Source organism: Colletes latitarsis, chromosome 8 (genome assembly GCF_051014445.1).
Source record: "Colletes latitarsis isolate SP2378_abdomen chromosome 8, iyColLati1, whole genome shotgun sequence".
Taxonomy (NCBI): domain Eukaryota; kingdom Metazoa; phylum Arthropoda; class Insecta; order Hymenoptera; family Colletidae; genus Colletes; species Colletes latitarsis.
The window spans coordinates 28,028,649-28,048,548 of NC_135141.1; the positions used below are offsets into that span (position 1 = coordinate 28,028,649).

The following is a 19,900-nucleotide window of genomic DNA, read 5'->3' on the forward strand; positions in this document are numbered from 1 at the left end:
AATTCCGGCCGCGAGAAATTTTCAAGAGCTATTACGTAATGTTACGTAATATTACGTAATATTACGTAACGGATTTTTAAAATTTTTGCCGAAAAATTCAGGCCGGAATTTCTGCTGCTGCCTGAAACTTCTTGGAAATTTCAGGGATTCCGAGAAGTTTCAGGGACGCTGGTAAGTTTCAGGGAACCGAGAATTTTCAGGAATTCTTAGAAATGACGTCATTTCCAGGAATTTCTGCGAATCTCTGCGGCGGGAACTTCGGAGAGGGAAAGAGGGGTAAAAAATGATGGGAATACATAGAATTCTTTGAAATAATATCATTTATTGTCATAGATTTACATTATACAAAACTTTAATACATATAAACATATTATATTATATTACATCATGTCACAAGTGGTCAGCAACGGTCAGCAGTGGTCAGCGATGGTCAGCTGACGTCGGGAGATGTTTGCAGAGGCCAGCTTAGGTCGGGAGATGCTGGCAGAGGTCAGCAGAGGCTGTCAGTAGCCAGTAGTAATCGTTGTACGTTGCCAGAAATATAAGCTGTGGTCAGCAGTGGTCAGCAGAGGCCAACGGAGGCCAGCAGAGGCATGCAGAGGCAAGTAGAGTCCAGCAGGGGCAAGAAGTAACAAGTAGTAATCGTTATACGTTGTCGGAAGCATCAGGGGTGGTCAGCTGTGGTCAGCAGAGGCTAGCAGTGGCAAGTAGTGACAAGCAGAGTCCAGCAGGGGCAGGCAGTAGCAAGCTGTAATCATTGTACGTTGTCAGAAGTATTAGGAGTGGTCAGTAGCGGTCGGCAGAGGCCAGCGGAGGCAGGCAGAAGTCAGTAGTAATCGTTATACGTTGTCAGAAATATAAGCGGTGGTCAGCAGAGGCCAGCAGAGGCTGGGAGAGGCTAACAGTAGCCAGTCGTAATCGTTATACGTTGTCAGAAGTAACAGGAGTGGTCAGCAGCGGTCAGCAGAGGCCAGTGGAGGCTGGCAGACGTCAGTAGTAATCGTTATACGTTGTCAGAAATTCCAGGAGTGGTCAGCAGCGGTCAGCAAAGGCTGGGAGAGACTAACAGTAGCCAGTCGTAATCGTTATACGTTGTCAGAAATTCCAGGAGTGGTCAGCAGCGGTCAGCAGAGGCCACTGGAGACCTGTTGACGGGAGGTCGGATATTAGTTTTTCAAGGGCGAGAAGGGAAGTGTGAGCCTTTCTCTCTCGACTCCCACGAGACGGTCCAAACTTACTTTGGGCAGCTTTGGAGAATTGAGAGTGGACGCGTGATCTAGCATAGTGTGAGAGAGCACCTTCGGTGCACTTCTGGCACCTCTGTTTTACGAATTTCAGCTACATTCTGGTAACATTTCCAAATGTAAAACCAAACTTTTAGCAGAGATCAGCAATTGTTTCGACGAACCTCAGGGGAATAATAAAAAGAATTCCGAAGCAAATTTCACGCGTTACATCTGCAGAATGTGGCAGAAGGATTTTTGGCAACATGTCAATAAATTAATGTTTAAAAGAAAGCAATAGTCCGTAATAATACGTAAATATGTTAAATTCCAGTTAGTCTGGGTAAATAATTTAATCAAATTGACAATCTTTTCGGAACAATACATCGCCATAATGTCTGCAGGGACGGAATTATTAGCTACAGCCGAACCCCACCTTATCCCAGGGTACATGCTTAACATTCGTGCGGAAATATATGCATATTCTCTTTCAAAAATATATAAAATATTCAAAGATGAGACAGTAAATTCCTGTTACACTAATGCCTTTTATAAAACACATGGTTTTTTTTGCAGGTATGCAGGATATTCTCCGCAATATCGCTTCAGATGCGGCGAAACGTACGGAAATACCACGCACAAGTTACTTCTGGATCCTACGGTGAATCATGCGGAGGCACTCATCTTGTCGAACCGGGTCACCGACGATTACGAAGTATCATTGAATTTTTTAATACTCCAATCGGTATTAAAAATCACTGCTTCTATTCCCTACTAATCAGATGTCAATTTATGAAAACATCAGGTACAAAGACCGCCAAAAAATGATATAGACATAGTAAACTCGCGATACAAAAGAACCGATCCTATATTCGTCCACCCTACCATGCCAGGGTACGAAGGTACAGAACAAAATTAACGAAGAGGGAAAAAGAAAAATTGAAACAATTTTAATAAATCATCTTAGGTTTCACGCCGAAGCTAAATGCCAGAATGGGGCAGAGATACACTGTATTGGCCACAGAGGGACTCGCTGAATTTGAACGGCAACAATTGAAAAATAAAGCTGCTCTTAACGAGCTTAAAAGAACAATAGCTATACAAAGTGGACAGGGAGAGCCGCGAAATTTAGAAGATCGTTTAGTAAGGGAATCAGACACGAACGGGATGAAATTCTATTCGCGATCAACGAATACAAATTTCATTGTCCACGACTGTGGATCGCAAATTTTCGTTGAAAAGAAACTAGGATACTGTAGTTTAATAATTGTTTCTTTTTTAAAACTGTTTAATACAGCTCGTTAAAAGTCAATTCAAATTGCCTATGCTCGCCGTTCGGCCCGATCGCGTGGGCGTAATGAGGAACTTAGTTTTGGACGAAAAGTACGAAACGCCCAGAGATCATTCGCCATCCCCCTATTTCATGGACAATGCGAATCCGAAAAAATATTTTGTCAGCCGTGAGTCTCTGCTGTTCGTTGTAACCAGCGTCCGTGACATTCGACTGTTTTGCCTAACCCTCGTTTTAATTCGCAATTTCGGTCTGGAATAATGAATTAATCGTACGTATAATAATTAATATGCAAAGAATATCAAATGATAGATCATAGCAGATGGATCTTACGGACAGTGAACAACGAATGCGATATTCTTTCATTCGAGAGAATGCTAGAAGTTGGTATCAACAGTCGAACTGTTAACTTTTATGAAATGTTGAGTAAAGATATCTGAATTGTTTGTTAAGGATACGCGGGTCATATACCGTACGGTTATGCGCATTTTGGAGTATCGAACGTTCCCGCCACCAACAGCGCGCTTTGCGACTTCACGTCGAACTACCGGAAACGACTAAGCACGGAATGGGCACCGGTGACGATTTCTCAACCTGATCCGCCACTTTTGATTCAACCCACTATGATCTATCACAAGCACGTTGGAATGATTCCAAATTATCTTGGCCACGTCCCTGGGGAGACATTCAGGTAACGTTATTTTCACAATACCATAGCAAGTCCTCAAATCAAATTGTTTGAATAAGATGTATCACAGAGAACAAGATCAGTTCTGAATTCCCAAACACTTGGTACCTCGAACAAAGGGAATTGGGAATAATAATTATATAGTGACTTTATCCTTGTATCAAGATAGAGATAATTTATATAAAAGAACATCGAAAAGTTATTACTTTTATAGTTTGTACACCAGATTGGCGATAAAAGGAAACACTCACTATTGGAACTGTATTATATGTGATTTGAAAAAATGTAAACTGTTTTATTTCTACAATCCGTTTACACAGATTTGGTAAGACTTTCGGAGCTGACACAAAAGATGCAAAAAGATGGCTTCGCGGTGACTTCTCCACGTAAAATGTATCGTGCGACACTGTATAGTTGGAGCCAACACTTCGTTCATTGTGGAACAGATATTGTTATATTTTTGTGTACAGAAAACAAATAATATAGATTTGAAAAGTATATGCTGCGTTAAACCATGATTAAACTATTAAAAGGTATGTAACATATCATTTCCAATGAAATAAGCCTCTTTGTTATAAATGCGTTCGATATAAAAATAAATATTATTGCGATTTCCATTTCGTTAAAATTTCGGCTGCTTTTTTCAAATTCTCGTCTTTCTGCGGGAAATAAATATTGATTATCGACAAACGAAAACTTTCATTTCGATGACACTCAATATGGATTCAATGTTTACCTTTATAAAGCAGTATCGTACGTTATCTTCTCCTAGATGTTTGTGTTCGCGACTATAAAATGCAGATGGTGGAATTCCTTGAAGTCCGACGTTTTTCGTCATCCATTTCGTGAATCGATAGTCTTTATTCTCGTCCGTCTCCTCCTCCAATTTAACTTTATCTTTTAAAGCTGTCCAATCGGCTACCATGAAATATCCACCCTCAGGGATCGTTGGGGTCATGCCTACATCGCTGAGAAATTTGGCCATATAATCCCGTTTTGGTTTCAATTCCTTAGCTAAGCTCACAAAGTAGCAATCTGGTTGACCAAATCTTGCTAACTCTTGCTCGAATCCAACTGCTACCGCTTCCTATAGACATTAAAAACTATTGTATGCATAACCAGATCGCAGCTTTTGTATGCAATAATTACCTGGATTGGCGTCGCGCAGGTATATACAGCATTTTGATGAACAATTTGAAGATTGTACAGTAAATTTGCCGGAGCGTAGGCCCATCCTATTTTCCATCCGGTCACGCTGAATGTTTTTCCAGCAGATCCAATAGTAATAGTACGTTCGTACATATCGGGTAACGTTGCTAAAATACATTCAGTATAGATTGAGCGTATTAATGTCGATCTGTTAACATATCGAACTCCAACATTTTCAGAAATCCCAAACGTTTTAATATTGTTAAGAATTCTTACCAATTCTAATGTGTTTGTATGGTTCATAAACAATCCATTCGTACACTTCATCCGATACGACAAGCGTGTTCCATTTCTTAGCTAAGTTAGCCACAAATTCCAATTCATCCAGTGTAAAAACTTTTCCTACAGGATTATGTGGAGTGTTAATAATTATTCCTTTGGTCTTTTCGTTGAAGAGGCTTTCTAATTCTTGTCTATCGAATACCCAGTCTGCTGAACTTAAAGGTCCATTTGTACTTTTCTGAAAAATATAGAAATAAAAAAATAACACAACTACCATAGAAAAATTTGTATTTATATACAAATGTATGTGAAATTTACCGGTTTTAAAGCAATAAACCTAGGAACTCCACCAGCAGTTTTAATCATAGGTACATAACAGTCAAAAAAAGGTTCAATAACTATCCATTCGTCTCCAGGATTGGTATGGCCATGTAATGTGGCATATAATGCTTCGTACGCGCCAACAGTAACAATAACTTCATTATTTGGATTTAATTCACGCTTCAAAAGCTTAGAATATAATTTGGCAATAACATTTACTAAACGTGGATGACCCTGAAATACCATAAATCTTCATGCAAATACAATAATGGATAAGTAAGTATGTATAATATTTAAAATGCTATAAAAAAATATACATATATTTATTTTAAACTGCATAAATAAAGACTTACAAATCCTCTGGTATACTGGTTTAAAAGAGGATTGTCACTGCTAGTTGCAGCAGCTAAAGCCTTTGTTACATTCTCAGGAGCATGGAAATCTGGGAATCCTTGACCTAAGTTCAATGGTTTATATTTTAAACCGAGTTGAATGTATTCCACCCTATAATAAAGATATAATTGTAAACTATATAAACATAAGTTATATACTTCTACATACCACACTGATTTTTCATTGCCTTTCAAACGATCAGGCAAGTCAAATTTAGACATCACAGCAGAAGAATTCCTAATATTTTTTAACGTGGAAACTGTTGCTTTAGAAGTTGCTCCAAGAATGCAAGTTCTACCAAGCATCTAAATATATATTCCAAAATAAGTCCTATATTTTTAAAATGTTAAATGCAAAATCGATAAGAAATTATTGCATAAATGATAACTTACATAATATCAACGTAAGTAGTTATTTGAAACATGCAATTAGTTAAATTATGGAACTCGTTAGTTTTAACAATCTATATTCTTTCTGATTAAAATTTTATTTCACTTACATGACAGTGCAATCACGAATACTAGCTTAAAATAAATATAATGATTTCTTACCAGACGAAATGCAGTTAATGTGTAATAGCTTACTTTACTGAAGGTAATGAGAAAAATTAGTCGCAAAATAGTTTACTATCAATGTTTAGAATATGACCGCGTGCTTATCAAAACAATCGTCTTACGCAACAAGTATTGCAAAAAATTTAAATTCCTAGCTTTTCACGGTTATTTTAATATACATAGTTGGTAGATTATTTGTCATTTAATACAGCTTTTTACATTAATTAATCCAACTTGTGCTCATACATTATTGAAATTTACGCGCGAAATGAGTTGCACATTTGTTAAATAACATGTAATCACAATGTAATTCTACGATAATTAGTTTTTATACTTAAATATTTACTAATATAATTACACCACAATTGGACGATAATTACAGTGATTAGATGTAAATGTATCATGATAAACGTAATCAAATTGTAATACATTTTTCTCAACTCTCTTACGAGAAAGTAACTAGCTTCGACTCCAACAAAAACATTCGCCCGAAGGAAAAAGGTTTTATTTTATTATTTTATGTACAAAAGGTTTTTAATAATCATCTGTACGTCGAGTAAACAATTGTATCCTTCGTATAGAAACTCTTAAAGTATATTATGTAGTTGTAGAATCTGTACTGTAAATACAAAAAATAAATATTAATAACTGTCGAGAACCTGATATTAAAAATGATACAGGCTGAACAAGTGATCGAAGAATTATACGACTGTTATACAAAAACTGCTGCTAATATTATTTGTTATTGTGGTAAGTGGTTGTAAGGTTATGCCAATTCCAATAAACATTTAAAGACAAAATTTCGATTCTTTGATTTCTTGCAAAGTTCTTTAAAGGTTATTCGTGTAGATTAATTTTATTATCATTTTCACAGAAGATGATGAAAGGACGAACTTATTAAGCAGACTCAGGGATATTGCAAAAAACAATTCTATTCTAGATAAAAAAATTAAATCAGCAGAAATCACGAAAAATCGTTTATTAGACAAGTATAACGACAATGATGATAATACAGAGACTGATATTAAAGCTGTTATACAAGTAAATACATTATACTGCTACAGTAACATGATAGAAATGGTATATACTTTCAAAAATTTTAGGAATATAAGCAGTGTATGTCTAAGATTAACATTGGTACAGCAAATGAACAGAAATTGTTAGAATTTGATAAGCAAGTGGAAGCATTATTGGGTAAGACAACAATTGTGTTAATAAGTAAGAAAAGCATTTCTTTTTACAATTATTGATAAATATTATATGTAATGCCTTCTGTTACAGATAAAGTAGAAAATAAAAAAGATGATGGGAGTGACACTGAATTGCAATTAACAGGAGGTTACATAAACACAATTGATCCAATTTCTAAGAAGAGAATGGAAGATCCTGTAAAAAATACTAAATGTGGACATACTTATGAAAGAGCCACTATTACACAAATATTGAAGATAAACAAGAAAACCAGGTAAAGATTTTATTATGAAATGTTTTTTTTTTTGATAAATAATTGTAATCATATTTTGTTTGCAGATGTCCTGTTGCAGGTTGTAAAAGTCAAGACTTTGTAACGCTTGAACAGCTTCGAACAGACATTGTAACAAAAACATATCTTGAGAAAAATCCTGCGTGATATTTAGTGTTAAATGAAGTACAAATTAAATATATAAGCAATATGTTTTGTAAGATACATTTTAGGTTGATATATGTGTATGCAAAATCTGAAGCCTGGTTTTATATTTCTTTGTCATAAAAATAAAGAGAGACACATGATGTGTCATGCACCTGAATTCAATGCATGACTTACTGTGACACGTTTCACATTGCAAGAATATTTTTGTGATTAGAAACACTTATAGCAATGTTGGCTTTGTTCCAAACAGCTGTCCCATGGATCTAATTTGAGTAGTAGAGTACAATTTAAAAATGTATCTCTTAAAATGGTACAGGCACGTAGTACTATACATTACCATGCTTAAAATTTAATTCTGTAGTATATAAATACGGATATCATACGCCTCGATTTATTTAAACAACTTTACAATATGAAATAAGTACAATTTCATCTGTTGGAATTATTTTTAAAATGGTATTGTATACAGTACGTAATATTTTTATAAATTATAAAACATTAAAAACGAGGCAACTTCAAGTTATTATGCATGATTGTTTATCTCTGTAATCGGTACCATTATATTAACTCGATGATGTCAATGCTTAGGCTATGTTTATACTTACGTTTGTATCAATAGCCTTGATCTTCTCCCGTGGAAAAGCTCGTCGGGTTGTAGACGGATTCAACGCGGAGGGCAATAATTGGGACCCATTTCTGTTCGTATCTAAAGACTTGGATGAATCACCGAATTATGACATAACACGTTGGGTACGGCAATTACATTTACAGCAATGCGCTTTCGTAGAAATTGGAGAAGGATTTTGCGCTGTAAGCAAGCCATATTACATTTATTTTTCTTTTTTTTTAATACAGTTTTAACCCTCGTGTATAGTTTGTGGAATACAAAGACGAACGCTGATAATTATGACACGGCACAAACTTACAATTTCGTATATTGCTTGTAGTTGTTCGTGGAATTGCGTAACATACCTTCGGAATCGGAAATTCTGGACAATTCCGGCGTGGGTGAATTTTTTCTCGGTATATGCCCCTGTCTGACGCTTCACTCCTGGGACTTGTGCCCGTTTGAACTGACAAGGCGTAGAAAAGTTGATTGCACTTTCGTCGAAGCTACTCCATATTCAAATACGAGTGCAAGGGTCCATAGGCGATTATGCGACGTAACGTTGCTCGGCGAGAACGCCCCAAGTTGCAACTGTTCCATTTCGCTCGCTGGCCATCGATTGTATAAAACGAAAGGTTGTAAAATATATATCATGAATAATAATTAGCCTGGTCCATCCATAAACATGAGCATTGAAATTCCAGAAATTTTCTATACGAATCACTTTCAGGATTCCCCACGTGTTTTTTAAATCCTTTACCAGAGTCCCTGTGTTCGCCACGCGGCGTCTGCGGTATCGCACAGTGTTCTGCGACCACGATCAAAGGGATACACACGCTCCGATGCGCTTCGAATTGTCATCAGAGACAACCAGTAATGTTATTACACGTTAAACTCGCTTTTAAAATTTCAGCAACGCTGTGGAAAAACAGTAGTGCCCACATAAGTGACCGAGGCCGATCTCGAGCTTGGTCACTTATGTGGGCACTACTGTACTATGCTATCGTATCGAATGTAATTTCGTTAAAAAGTATTTTGATGTATTTAACTTAAATGTCTACTGTCTACGTCTAGTATCTACCAGAATCGATAAGATATAACGTTTTAAAAAAATAGCGAAGGTCGTTTCGATCCCATCCTGTCGATGGAAGATAAATACAATGTTAAGAATCATAAATTCTTTGAAACGTTCAGTTCTGCGAAGAAATTGGACCTTGGACGTCGATTCCGGCTGAAATTACTTCTTTATGGTCGCGATGGTCGTCTCCAAAGTGTAACAATACTTGCGGCGGAGGATTCGTGGTAGCCATTGCTTCGTGCCAAGATCAAGTAACGTAAATAAAAACGAAGACAAATGTATAGGGTGTTTCCGAACCGTAGATACAATCTTGACCAGTCGACTCACAAAAAGAACGGATAATATTCTCGTAAACAAAGATCTGAGAAAGGATTTCTTTCTAACGAACTTCATTGTCTAGCACCAGAACAAAGTTCATGGTTCCTTTTTAGTTTTTAAGCCAACATCTTCTTCTCTGATTCCGTATTATCGCTTATCGTTACAAATTTTACAGGGGGAGGCCAGCCATAGACTGTATCGGGCCAGGATCATTTTGGTGAGCTTCTCTGAGGAGGTTCCCTCGAATTCCCAGTCCGTGACGAAAGGTGTGAACTTTTCCAGCTGCCCCGACGGCTTCGGTAAATGTTACTGCGAGGTAAACACCGTCGATGGAATTATGAGAGCGGCCAGGTTCACGGAACCTTGCATTTCTACCGAAGGGTGTATCCCAAGCAACGTCGAAACATTCACTTTCGAAGGAGAGCCCGATTCCAGCAACAGCCTGGACTCTAAAGAGGTTTACGAGGACTACGGTCGTGAACGGTTCGAAGGTACTCACCCGTTGTATCAACGTTACAACATTAACGAATTACCTTGTAACGCACGGACGATACCTAAAATTAATGTGAAATCACATATAGAAAACTATTCCCTACCAATAGGCGTATTCAATTGCAAGAGAAATTTTACTAAACGTTACTAGCAAATGCTGTAATTGAAATAAGTCTTATGTGTAATCTTTTTGTTTACAATTGTAGCGATTATGCATGTACAATCGAAGCCACGAGTTCCGAGTCGATGTACTGTACAGAAGGTGCTCCTACCTTCCTGCTAAAAGAACGCATGAAAAATTGAAGATAATATAGGAAAATAAATTGTTCCCCCCCGGAACGATGGTTGGTGAACTTGTGCTATTTCAGAACTCGTGGCTGCCCATTGTTCTACTGAAATTCCCGAGTTATTTTGCACGCAAGCTGTTCCACGCGTTTTGCAGACACGCTTCGTTACGCGGAATCCGCGCGACCGTCGCGACGTCGCCTCCTGCAGGCTCACCGGCTCGACGAGTACGGCTTACGCGAAAATAGACCGTCGAATGAGAAGTCGAGGAACACCAGGGTGTATCGTTCCGTTCCGCGGGGCCGATCGGACGACGATGATGATTACGAGGACAAAGACGAGGACGACGAGGAGGGGGACGACGACGAGAGTGGCCCGGGCGACGAAGGCGGCGACAAAGCCGACGAAGACGAGGAAGAGGAGGACGAGGAGACGGTGAACGACACGGAGTCGCCGCGCTATTACGATTACGGTTAGTACTTGGACGCGAGAATCTTTTTCTCGGATTTTTCAGATCGACCTCAGAGGCTTCGGGAAGGGTCGTTGGAGCCCCAGGAAACGGGCTCGTGAGGCGCGGTCCGATTACGAGGCGACTGCGTTCGAGGGTAAGCAGGAGGTCGATGAACCCGAGAGAAACGGGGCTATGGAGATCGGATCCGTTACAGACGACTGTGACGACGATTCCACGGAACCGCTGCAGTATTACGATTATGGTGAGGAAACGTCAACAAGAGGAAAATAGCGTCGCGTGGATCTCTAAAAAAATTAAGATCAACGGTATCGATATGTCCCAATTACTCGAGACACGGTGGTGAATTCGTAATAATTTCCTATTCATAAATCTATACGGATGGTTTGTATTATATATTTCAGTCGTCTGACAAAATTATTTCCTGTTCTGTGCTTTCAGAGTCTGGTGGGAGTTCGATATCTAACTCGTGGATTTCGTTTGCTATGAAACTGGTAACAGTAAACATTTTGCTGTGGTTAGCTGGTGTTTGATTGGACAAACGCAAAGAAAATCGGAGATAAGCTGGTATTGAAAGAGATGTAATAATTCTGATGGTACAGTTTCGTTGGTATGGAGACTAAATTAATTTAATAACAAACTACCCGAATAAAACGACAAACGTACAGCTGTTCCTCTAATGTGCATGTTTATTCTTAAAGTAAAACAACTTTACAATGAATTTTATTCTATTTAAATATTTTTGTGGGATTGCAAAAAATTGGTTTAAACGTAATTTAAATATAAGGAATAACAAAAGTATAAAGAACGATAAGTAATGAGAATTAACGCGGACAGATATGTAAATATCTGACATGGAATGATTATTTCATAAAACGGAAACGATTGACTTTTACACTCATATTTATTCATACTTCTATGTTCGCCTTGAATTTTTAAACATTTTACACGGCACCGTGGGATTTTCTTGGAACATTGAATGTCACAGTTGTTTAAGTGCGAGATAATACTATTTTAAAAAGAAAAACGGGAATTACAACATCTCCGCCAAGTTCTTGCGCGCGGTTAAAACAACACGTTTCTGATAACTATACTTTCACCGGTGATTTAAATTACCTGAGAAACCGAGCGTCTTCAAGTTCTTCAGCGTCTTACAATGGGTACTGTTTTAATTTTTTGTGCATTTTGTAGATCGTCGAATGATTGCAACGTTTAACCAGCGAATACATTCATCACAATCCAGAGTACAAATTAAATGAAAAGTTTAAAAGATACCTCGTTCGAATGATAATAATATTTTTCATGGCATCTAATAGAAACACAATTAATCCATCTGTTAATGATTCTGTATTTATATTTAAATTTTGTCAATTCATCGATTATATCGAAGAGAAGTTACATCATAAGGCTGAGAATCTTCGTATGAACTTGAGCACTTCGTTTAAACCAGGATCGACGATCCTGAACGTTTGGTATTATTAAAAAATTAAAATTTATTTGTTTATGAAAGCTTCGAGGTCCGTTGGAAGATCCGATTAGAAACCTCTTCTGCGAATGAATGCAGTGGGAAACTTACGCACGCAACGCCAAAAGGAATCTAGAGCGGGCTGTAAAATTAAAATCAGATTTCAGGAAGTGATAAACAGAAGGATGTGCTTGTCTCGCATTGAAATATACGCGGGGAAACATTAACATAACGTCGAGCGTACACATTCGGTGAAAGAGCTAATGGCTGGTGTAAATTTTTACATAATACCGTTTCTGACGGATGTTATTTGCCGCTGATAATTGACTGAAAAAAGTACTGATAAAGCAATGATGCGAGAATATCAACAATAGTACATTCGTGTGTTACAAGGTAAACGTTTGTCACGCTAACAGGTGAACATTGGAAAATTATAATTATAATACTGTGGCGTCGTCTCCTATGCCCGCCACCAGAGGGCTCGCGCTCTCACAAGCGCTCGACAGACCCCTCAGTTGCTATATATATAATCCTCGACTGACTTCCCAATATCTCAGTCGTCTAAGGCAGATCTGAGTCCGCTAGCAGACATTACATTATTCAATGATTTTTTATCTAGAATTGTGGGAATAACCTTAAGGTGATATGTATTTGATTCTAAGAAGCAGAATGAACGAAAAGCTTGTGTTTAGAAACGTAATTGGGGAGGCGGTGTGGGTGTGAGAGGAAGGGGGCAACTTTGTCGGTAGAACGGGAGACTTATTTTCCAACCGAGTCCGTCCCTGTTTTACCGAGAGAATGCATTTTGTTTTTTAATGCTCTTCTCGAATCGATGTACGAATATGGTCGCTAACTGTTATTGCGTCACGACTGAAGCTAAATTTGGCATCAGACGACCGGGACGAGCCTTTCGTCGAGTTTATTGACAGACTACGTATCTCTGATGCCTTCAAACGACGACAGATCTATAAATAATTCATAAAAAATCTTCCTACGACTGAACACATGTTTTATCGAAATTACGAAAGATCGTCACTGTATGAATGTTAAGGTCATTAAACTTTATTTTTCTCGTATGGATGAATCAAAAGATAAAATCCCTAGAAATTATAAACAGAAATAGACATTAATTTATTAAGTTTGTTGGCCAATGAAAGGAGAGTTTCGACTCTACAGTCCCTCCTTTTGCGTCCGCCATTGCAAACTGCGTTTGAAACAGAGGAAGAGACGCTCCATTGCCTCTCATTTCTCAAGATGCGGTATCATCTGCTACGTATATCGAGGGTATCGCAACATTGAGGTAAAAAAAATAAAATAGGCGTTACTCAAGGTGCTTCGATAATTAATTACTAGCCTCATTCGTGGCAGAGAGCACCGTTATTGGCGTTCTTACGTTAGGAATTCATTTATATGTTTTCCGCTTCGACTTTAAAAGAAGTGAAAAACAGTTACTTCGAAAATGGCTGCGTCGTGTATGCGTAATTTATTTAGATATGTAATACTTTCGCGCTTGCGAATAATTATTATAAATTACAGAGTTGTTATCGGCAACAAACGATTTTCTAGGTGTGGCGTTCATTGTATGCAATATTTTAAGCGATAACCATGCTTCGTTAATAAATCCCTCATTGTTCTACGTGGAATATTAAGTTTAAAATAACGTTTTATATACTTGGCTTGGAACACGATTCGTATATAATTTTAAAAAAGAATTACTAAAATAATTTGTACTTAATAGGCAATCTTGGAGACCACGAGATATAAATTACATCAAGGAAACGACTCGTGTGTAGTATAAGATGCGATGACGAGCAAATAATGTCTACAAGCTCTACTTTTACTTGATTCGAATGTAACGATGGCTCTTCATGTAGACACAGTTGGTGATCATCAAACAAGCAATGGTAATTCAATGAATGAGTGTCTAAGAGGCGCGTAACGTAACCCTGCTGGTCGTTAATTGAAAAATGAAAGACAATGAGAAATTCTAGTCTAGGGTTGAATAAAATTCAGAGATCAACGGCATTCTCGAAACATCAACGTATTTTCCGTGTCACCGCGTCGTACGAATTACACGAATCGAACGGAAGTTTTAATTGGTTGTGAACGCCGCATAACGATTAGTAACGTAATTGGCTGTGAAATAATATTTTCTGTGAAACGAAAAGAAATATATGCCTGAAACAATTAAACCTATCATAGTATCATAAACTTGTTTCATGTCCGACAGCACCATAAAATCATTTAACTCAATATTTCAGATTAAAGCGAAAACATTCTACAGCAAAGAAAAAGTCACGTATACGCGAGCTGAATAACCTCCAATTTTCACGCAGAGTCTGAGAACAGTTATAAACCATAAATGACTCTATTAACGCTTTCTGTTTCAAATATAATATCTGTGCCAATAATTTTCTGTCCCGCCTGTACAACAGTTCGAAATAATTAATTCTGCTTTAAAAGTTATTTCTTAAAACGCATATCGAATGAAATCTATACGTGGAGCCATCTTGTGCAATAATTCGCAACATTTTCGAGTTTGCATTCCACGTGTACCACTGTACGCTCAGACGTAGAAAAAGTTTCGAGGGATTCGAGACACGTGCAGACGCGTCGAGAGAGGTTATATCGTTCTATGCATCTTATGACACGCTTGTTATCTAAGGAGCAACCATCAAACAGATTTGTGTACACAGGTACACGTGCTTGGAACACTTTTGCCTTCTAACAATAAGTAAGCATATATAGTTACCGCTCACCGCGAGTAATGCCGTTCGCGCCTTTCGCAACGATTTACGACTCGCGTCGTTCGTTGCATAGCCAAAGACCGAGTCCGAACGATTGATCGTGGTGCCGTAAGTAATGCGATATCCCGCAAGGAATGCTCGGCGATACCTTTAAACGCGAATCTCTGTCGACAGCGTACGTAGAACTTGACCCCGCCGCGTCAATCCATCGCCGTTCGGTGTCAGTGACCTGCCTCAAAAAAAGAAACTAATTCCACCGGCCAGTGGCCCGTTACACACTCGTCGCGCACACACACAACCGCGAACGGATTCTGCGATCTCTCGAGACGAATTCAGAGCCGCCTGTCGTTTGTTTCGGTGACTGGATCCACGTACCCGATCGATCTATCGCAGTGGTTCTTAACCTTTACGATATCACGGTACTTAACCCTTTATAACCCAACATTGTTCGTTTCGTCATACCAATCCCATAAATTGAACATATCGATGAGTGAAATTATTATTAGATACCATATTTGATAAAGAAAAAAATTACTAAATAAAAAAAATCAGATACGAAATTATAATTTCTATTAGCTTTCAATTGGCCAATGAAAACTGGAGTTAGCGACGTTAGAAACTGTATAAAATAAAAATTACTAGATCCATTGTCAAACATTCACAGCTCAGGGGTTAAGATCACTGGTCGAAACAGAGACGAGCAATATTCTTATCTAAAGACAAGATTTCAAACAACGAATGTAGGTTATACAACTTTTCCTTAATTTTTCATGAAATAACAGTTGAATTTGAGCTACAAGGTGAATTTATATTTCGTGGTGGACGAATAAAAATTAATGTATGTAACTGTGCAATCGATCAAATTGTGCGTTCGAAACAGGTATGGTAATATTTGAACGATTTTTGTAATTAAAATTAGAACGACGTTACATTGTATTCCGCGATGGACAAATATCGACATTTGATTCTACTTTGTATTCATTATTGCTGTTGAATACTACATTCTGAATACAATGTTTACATTTGGTGTCCAATTAGTAACGAATAGTATTTGTAATTCTAATATCTAGAAACATATTTTACGGGAAACAGATCTAAGTCTGATTTTTACTGAATTCAAAAATGAGTATAAATTCAACCGAATTATTGTTAGTTAAATAAAACTGAATTCGTATCGTCGCAATATTTTTGTATACCGTTGTAACGTGCATGTACCTCGGGTGGCGAGAGTTTCGAGATTCAAGAAATCGAACCTCGAGCTTCGAGCGTCCAATCAGAACGTTTCCCTCCTTTTTCGTTCGCAAGTATCATCGTGCGGCCATTTCACTCGGTGAAAATGTTTCTCTTGATAATTAAATTATGCAATATTTGCGTCATGTAAAATTCATTTATCGTTTTACCCTCGATATACGCGCGCTTGCAACAGTATTTCATTTAAAAGCTGATAATCGTGATTGACGAGATAATTGCTCGTTACGTCGTTCAGGTATACAATTTTGTAACGGTTGAAGAGAACTGTATATACTTGATCGCTTCTTACACGTTCTGTTTATCATTTAATCAGATAATCGAGTTATTCCCACATTTCTTTCCTAAAATAGATCTACGGGTGAGAATGCTAATTATTATGTAGCGAATATACGTAAATTACTTAGGATTAGTGATTTAATTATTTGCTTGTCAAGGCCTTCTTATTAAAACTAACAGATCAAATTTTCGGTTTCATTTTTTAAAGTTCTCATCAAGTTAGATATAAAAGTATAATATCACGTAAAAACACTAATAATATTTTTTCACCGCCAATTCGTATGCAATCAATGCAACATTATACCCATTGTTATTGCTACGTTATTCCGTCGAGAAACGTAGTTGTAAAACGAGTATGAGTAATCCCCCTTTCAAGACGTCTGACTGTACTCTTTGAACAAATCATCGTATCAATTAAGTTGATTGTATTGGTCGTGCATCGAGACAGCTCTCAACGGTTATGTTTCCAATTGCCCGCACGCCCGTTGAGCTGCGACCACAAATGTATGTAAGCAATGCAACCACGCTGTAAACGTAAACGTAAAACCCTATAAAAGGTGAAATGTCGTAGCTAGAAACTTAGCAAGGCGGGCGCAGCTAAAAATTTTACTTGTTAAACAACAAATGAAATTTTCGATCGTAGGAATTTTGCAAAGAAAGAGAGCGAATTTCTTCGTTGCATCGGCTCGTCCACTGCAAATGAGAACGTTGGCGATAACAACGGAACGTTCTGACAAGGAAACGGCATTTCTTCAAAGGAAAGCGACGAGACGCCAGCGGAAGTGTAATGCGTTTGCACGTCTCTTTGTATCTGCGCAAGATAAACAACTACACGAGCGAGGGTCAAGCGTGAGAGAATTGACCGATCACGAGGAAATTTGTATGCGTGTGTGGTATCCGGTATCATCGTCGGTGAATCTTGCGTTACGTACCGACACAGTGTGGTGTGGGGGATTGGTAAGTTATACAAGAGCCAGTAACACACTAAAGTGATATAGAAATAATAATAAAAATACGTTTTCTATGCACTTTCTAGACGGATACGAGTATTGGCACACATCGTAAAGTACATTGGATCGTCATTACTTCGAGAGATGTAACTTTAAGATAACGATAAGGAAACTCTTGGCAGTCGTCTACGTTATTTAATCGTTTAAATAATCAATAGAAAGTGCCAATACCTGGGGAAAACGAAGGATGCTACAATCGAGAATACAAATAACATGAAAATGGATGCAAAGATGGTATGAAGTATTATTTACTTATCTCAGTAGTAAACCAATTTTAATACAGACAAAAGAACATATTAAAATCGGTGGTTTGTTAATACGAATGAAATTCTAAAATCGTTTGATATTTTGCTTCGAATTCAGATAAGAGAGATAGAAAAATAATAAATATAGCGATAAAGGTTCAAAGTTTTGTTCATCGGAAGTAGCAATTACGATAAAAAATGAACGTGGTAAAGAATCGCGAGGAAATTTTATGAATATACGGTATCCGATATCGTCATCGGTAAATCTTGTGTTACGTTCTGACACGGTGTGGGTAGGGGATTTGTAAGTTATCCGTGACGCTGCAGGCAAATCTAGAGAGTTTCTTTGGTGTTTATCCCCCTGGGCGTGAAGATATTTTAGTCGATCGTCCATTCGATCCGTAATCTTTTCATCCGAATCATATAGATATACGGATTTCTTTGTACACGTATCGTTTACTTTGCTAGATGATATTAAAAGTTGTAAATCTTGTTAGTCATGGAAGGATTAAAATTTAATTTTCGGAAAGGAAACATGTTCGAGTTGCATACATTTTTTACAATATCTTTGAATAATTGAAAATTATTTGAAAAATTAATTAAACATTCGGTACCGTCTAACCCACTGAATTAGAGGACGCAATGGGATTGAAAAAACTAAACAACGTCACCGTTCACGGTGCGTGCAACGCAGGGTTAAGAATATCGGCAAAAGGACAGACTCCGTGTTTCTTTGCGACGTCCCCCGAACGTTAAATCGGTACAAGAGGAGAAGAGAAAGAAACTGATCGGTAGCGAGCCGGCTTTACGAACACGTCCGGGGGGGCCCCGCGTAACCAGTTTGTGATTGGTCGAGCGCTGTACCACGTGGCGGCGTTGCGCGGGTGGGGATTGGCCAGCACGGCCGCGCATCGCGGGCGAAAGCGGCGAGTTTTGTTCTAGTATTTACCCCGCGGTGTAAAGCTGGCTCTCGAGCTCTCCGGTGTCCTTAAGTCACGTTCCATTGTTCGGATCGTTCCACCGGTTTCTTCCTTCCGTCGCGGAGGGTCCCTTCGTCGTTCCCCGGCTCTGTGCTTCCTCGATGGTGAACGCGTGAGAATTGTGCGCCATGTTCGCGCCGCGAGCAGCCACGCGATTCACCGGCTACCGTGGCGAGTGATACGTTTTTTATTCGCCGTCCGGCCAGTGTGTGCGTTTAAATACCGTTCAACGAAGTTCGTCGCGGTGCGTGCGCGTTGTGTGTGTTTGTGGGTGCGACTGTGCCAGTCCTTGCCGTTAGGAAGGCAAAAGTCTAGTGGTAATAAACGACGAGAGGCGAGAGCACGCTGTTGGGGATCGTGGAATGCGCGCTGACAGGTATCCACCGCCGCGCCGTCGCACTCGGAATTCACTGTGGCGGCTCTTTTACCTTCTTTCTCTATCCTTTATCCTTGATACGTTACTTCCTTCTCCCTCGTAACAGCGTAAGGCTTTGTGTGTTTACGCGAGCGTCCACCTCCCCGCGGCCTCTTCCCTTTCTATCCTCGTTTTCCTTCGTCCTTTCTGTCTTGCTTCTTTGAATGGTCTCCCTCGCGCCTGCGTTGCGTGGCGGACGCTTCGCCACTTTTGACAGCTGTCACGGCGAAGTGTGCGTAGAGGCGACTCGTTTTATTTCATTGGATATCGGGACGTGCAGGGGCAGGGAGGACATATTGCCGTGCATTACCCTTCTTTCTTCTATTGTGTCGTCTCCGTGTTTTCATCTCGATAAATCGTCGACTGGGTTCGACAAAACAATCGAGCGTTCAAATTTACTCGCGGCAACAAGCTAATTATTTCGAAAATTCCCGTACCTTCGCTGGACAGTTCACGATGGCTGTAGAATTGAAACACCACATGGTACGATGTAGCTCCGATACGCGGAATAAAAATCTTCCAGCTGATACCCTTAATCTATTTATGACGCGAATCTGATACCTCCATTACAATAATAGATGGAGCGATTAATTTTTTAATAAACGTTACGAACGTTGCCGGATTACTAAACATATCTGCGGCATAAAGCACGTTATGTAAAGTGAAAGTGCCTTCAGAAACATGTTAAAGGTTGCGGTACGTGATGTAAAATCATAAATATTTTAAATTCC

At 38.7% G+C, this 19,900-nt stretch overlaps 5 protein-coding genes across 18 annotated transcripts in view; 4 read left to right on the forward strand and 1 right to left on the reverse strand.

Annotated features, from left to right (window-relative positions):
* Window positions 1–830: 830 nt before the first annotated feature.
* LOC143344558 (CIMIP2 protein CG18335) lies at window positions 831–3,614 on the forward strand. The gene is made up of 7 exons (XM_076770724.1): window positions 831–1,670; window positions 1,800–1,938; window positions 2,029–2,125; window positions 2,191–2,366; window positions 2,521–2,683; window positions 2,968–3,205; window positions 3,523–3,614. Exons 1-7 carry the CDS (start codon window positions 1,618–1,620, stop codon window positions 3,590–3,592), a joined length of 936 nt encoding a protein of 311 aa, XP_076626839.1. The 5' UTR covers window positions 831–1,617; the 3' UTR covers window positions 3,593–3,614.
* On the reverse strand, window positions 3,467–8,155 carry Kyat (Kynurenine aminotransferase). 7 transcript variants are annotated; one of them, XM_076770717.1, is made up of 8 exons: window positions 8,137–8,155; window positions 5,516–5,652; window positions 5,308–5,458; window positions 4,952–5,188; window positions 4,628–4,871; window positions 4,352–4,518; window positions 3,939–4,289; window positions 3,467–3,861 (listed from the first exon to the last, which is right to left on the reverse strand). In XM_076770717.1, the coding sequence occupies exons 2-8, from the start codon at window positions 5,650–5,652 to the stop codon at window positions 3,805–3,807; spliced, it is 1,344 nt and encodes a 447-aa protein (XP_076626832.1). In that variant the 5' UTR covers window positions 8,137–8,155; the 3' UTR covers window positions 3,467–3,804. The 7 variants fall into 7 exon arrangements, with proteins under 7 accessions (XP_076626832.1, XP_076626828.1, XP_076626829.1 ...); XM_076770713.1 differs by lacking the exon at window positions 8,137–8,155 and adding an exon at window positions 6,282–6,320; XM_076770714.1 differs by lacking the exon at window positions 8,137–8,155 and adding an exon at window positions 5,899–6,026.
* Window positions 6,262–7,688, forward strand: LOC143344556 (E3 SUMO-protein ligase NSE2). Of its 2 annotated transcripts, XM_076770720.1 has the most exons (6): window positions 6,262–6,402; window positions 6,507–6,651; window positions 6,776–6,942; window positions 7,005–7,095; window positions 7,183–7,366; window positions 7,432–7,688. In XM_076770720.1, the coding sequence occupies exons 2-6, from the start codon at window positions 6,573–6,575 to the stop codon at window positions 7,529–7,531; spliced, it is 621 nt and encodes a 206-aa protein (XP_076626835.1). In that variant the 5' UTR covers window positions 6,262–6,402; window positions 6,507–6,572; the 3' UTR covers window positions 7,532–7,688. The 2 variants fall into 2 exon arrangements, with proteins under 2 accessions (XP_076626835.1, XP_076626837.1); XM_076770722.1 differs by having other exon boundaries at window positions 6,366–6,651; window positions 6,779–6,942.
* LOC143344977 (uncharacterized) lies at window positions 8,123–11,711 on the forward strand. Its single transcript, XM_076771630.1, has 8 exons — window positions 8,123–8,341; window positions 8,479–8,773; window positions 8,869–9,011; window positions 9,333–9,472; window positions 9,710–9,751; window positions 9,817–10,025; window positions 10,469–10,783; window positions 11,222–11,711. Exons 1-8 carry the CDS (start codon window positions 8,123–8,125, stop codon window positions 11,311–11,313), a joined length of 1,455 nt encoding a protein of 484 aa, XP_076627745.1. The 3' UTR covers window positions 11,314–11,711.
* Window positions 11,712–18,730: 7,019 nt separating this feature from the next.
* Window positions 18,731–19,900, forward strand: part of LOC143344550 (uncharacterized) — a 111,058-nt gene continuing 109,888 nt past the window's right edge. For all 7 annotated transcript variants that reach the window (XM_076770695.1, XM_076770698.1, XM_076770699.1 and 4 more), the window contains exon 1: window positions 18,731–19,130. The gene's annotated coding sequence lies outside the window, so the exon portion shown is untranslated. The remainder of the gene's footprint in view (window positions 19,131–19,900) is intronic.

Excerpts from the sequence above, each read along its gene's own strand:
- LOC143344556 (XM_076770720.1), top strand. The coding sequence starts at position 6,573 with ATGATACAGGCTGAACAAGTGATCGAAGAATTATACGACTGTTATACA. Across the intron at positions 6,652-6,775 it reads TAATATTATTTGTTATTGTG|AAGATGATGAAAGGACGAAC; the intron begins GTAAGTGGTTGT and ends TCATTTTCACAG. Across the intron at positions 6,943-7,004 it reads ATATTAAAGCTGTTATACAA|GAATATAAGCAGTGTATGTC; the intron begins GTAAATACATTA and ends CAAAAATTTTAG.
- LOC143344977 (XM_076771630.1), top strand. The coding sequence starts at position 8,123 with ATGTTTATACTTACGTTTGTATCAATAGCCTTGATCTTCTCCCGTGGA. Across the intron at positions 8,342-8,478 it reads TTGGAGAAGGATTTTGCGCT|TTGTTCGTGGAATTGCGTAA; the intron begins GTAAGCAAGCCA and ends TATTGCTTGTAG. Across the intron at positions 9,752-9,816 it reads ATCGGGCCAGGATCATTTTG|CTGCCCCGACGGCTTCGGTA; the intron begins GTGAGCTTCTCT and ends GAACTTTTCCAG.
- Kyat (XM_076770713.1), bottom strand. The coding sequence starts at position 6,305 with ATGATACATTTACATCTAATCACT. Across the intron at positions 5,459-5,515 it reads GGCAATGAAAAATCAGTGTG|GGTGGAATACATTCAACTCG; the intron begins GTATGTAGAAGT and ends TCTTTATTATAG. Across the intron at positions 4,519-4,627 it reads ATACAAACACATTAGAATTG|CAACGTTACCCGATATGTAC; the intron begins GTAAGAATTCTT and ends AATGTATTTTAG.
- LOC143344558 (XM_076770724.1), top strand. The coding sequence starts at position 1,618 with ATGTCTGCAGGGACGGAATTATTAGCTACAGCCGAACCCCACCTTATC. Across the intron at positions 2,126-2,190 it reads TACCATGCCAGGGTACGAAG|GTTTCACGCCGAAGCTAAAT; the intron begins GTACAGAACAAA and ends AAATCATCTTAG. Across the intron at positions 2,684-2,967 it reads GAAAAAATATTTTGTCAGCC|GATACGCGGGTCATATACCG; the intron begins GTGAGTCTCTGC and ends TTGTTTGTTAAG.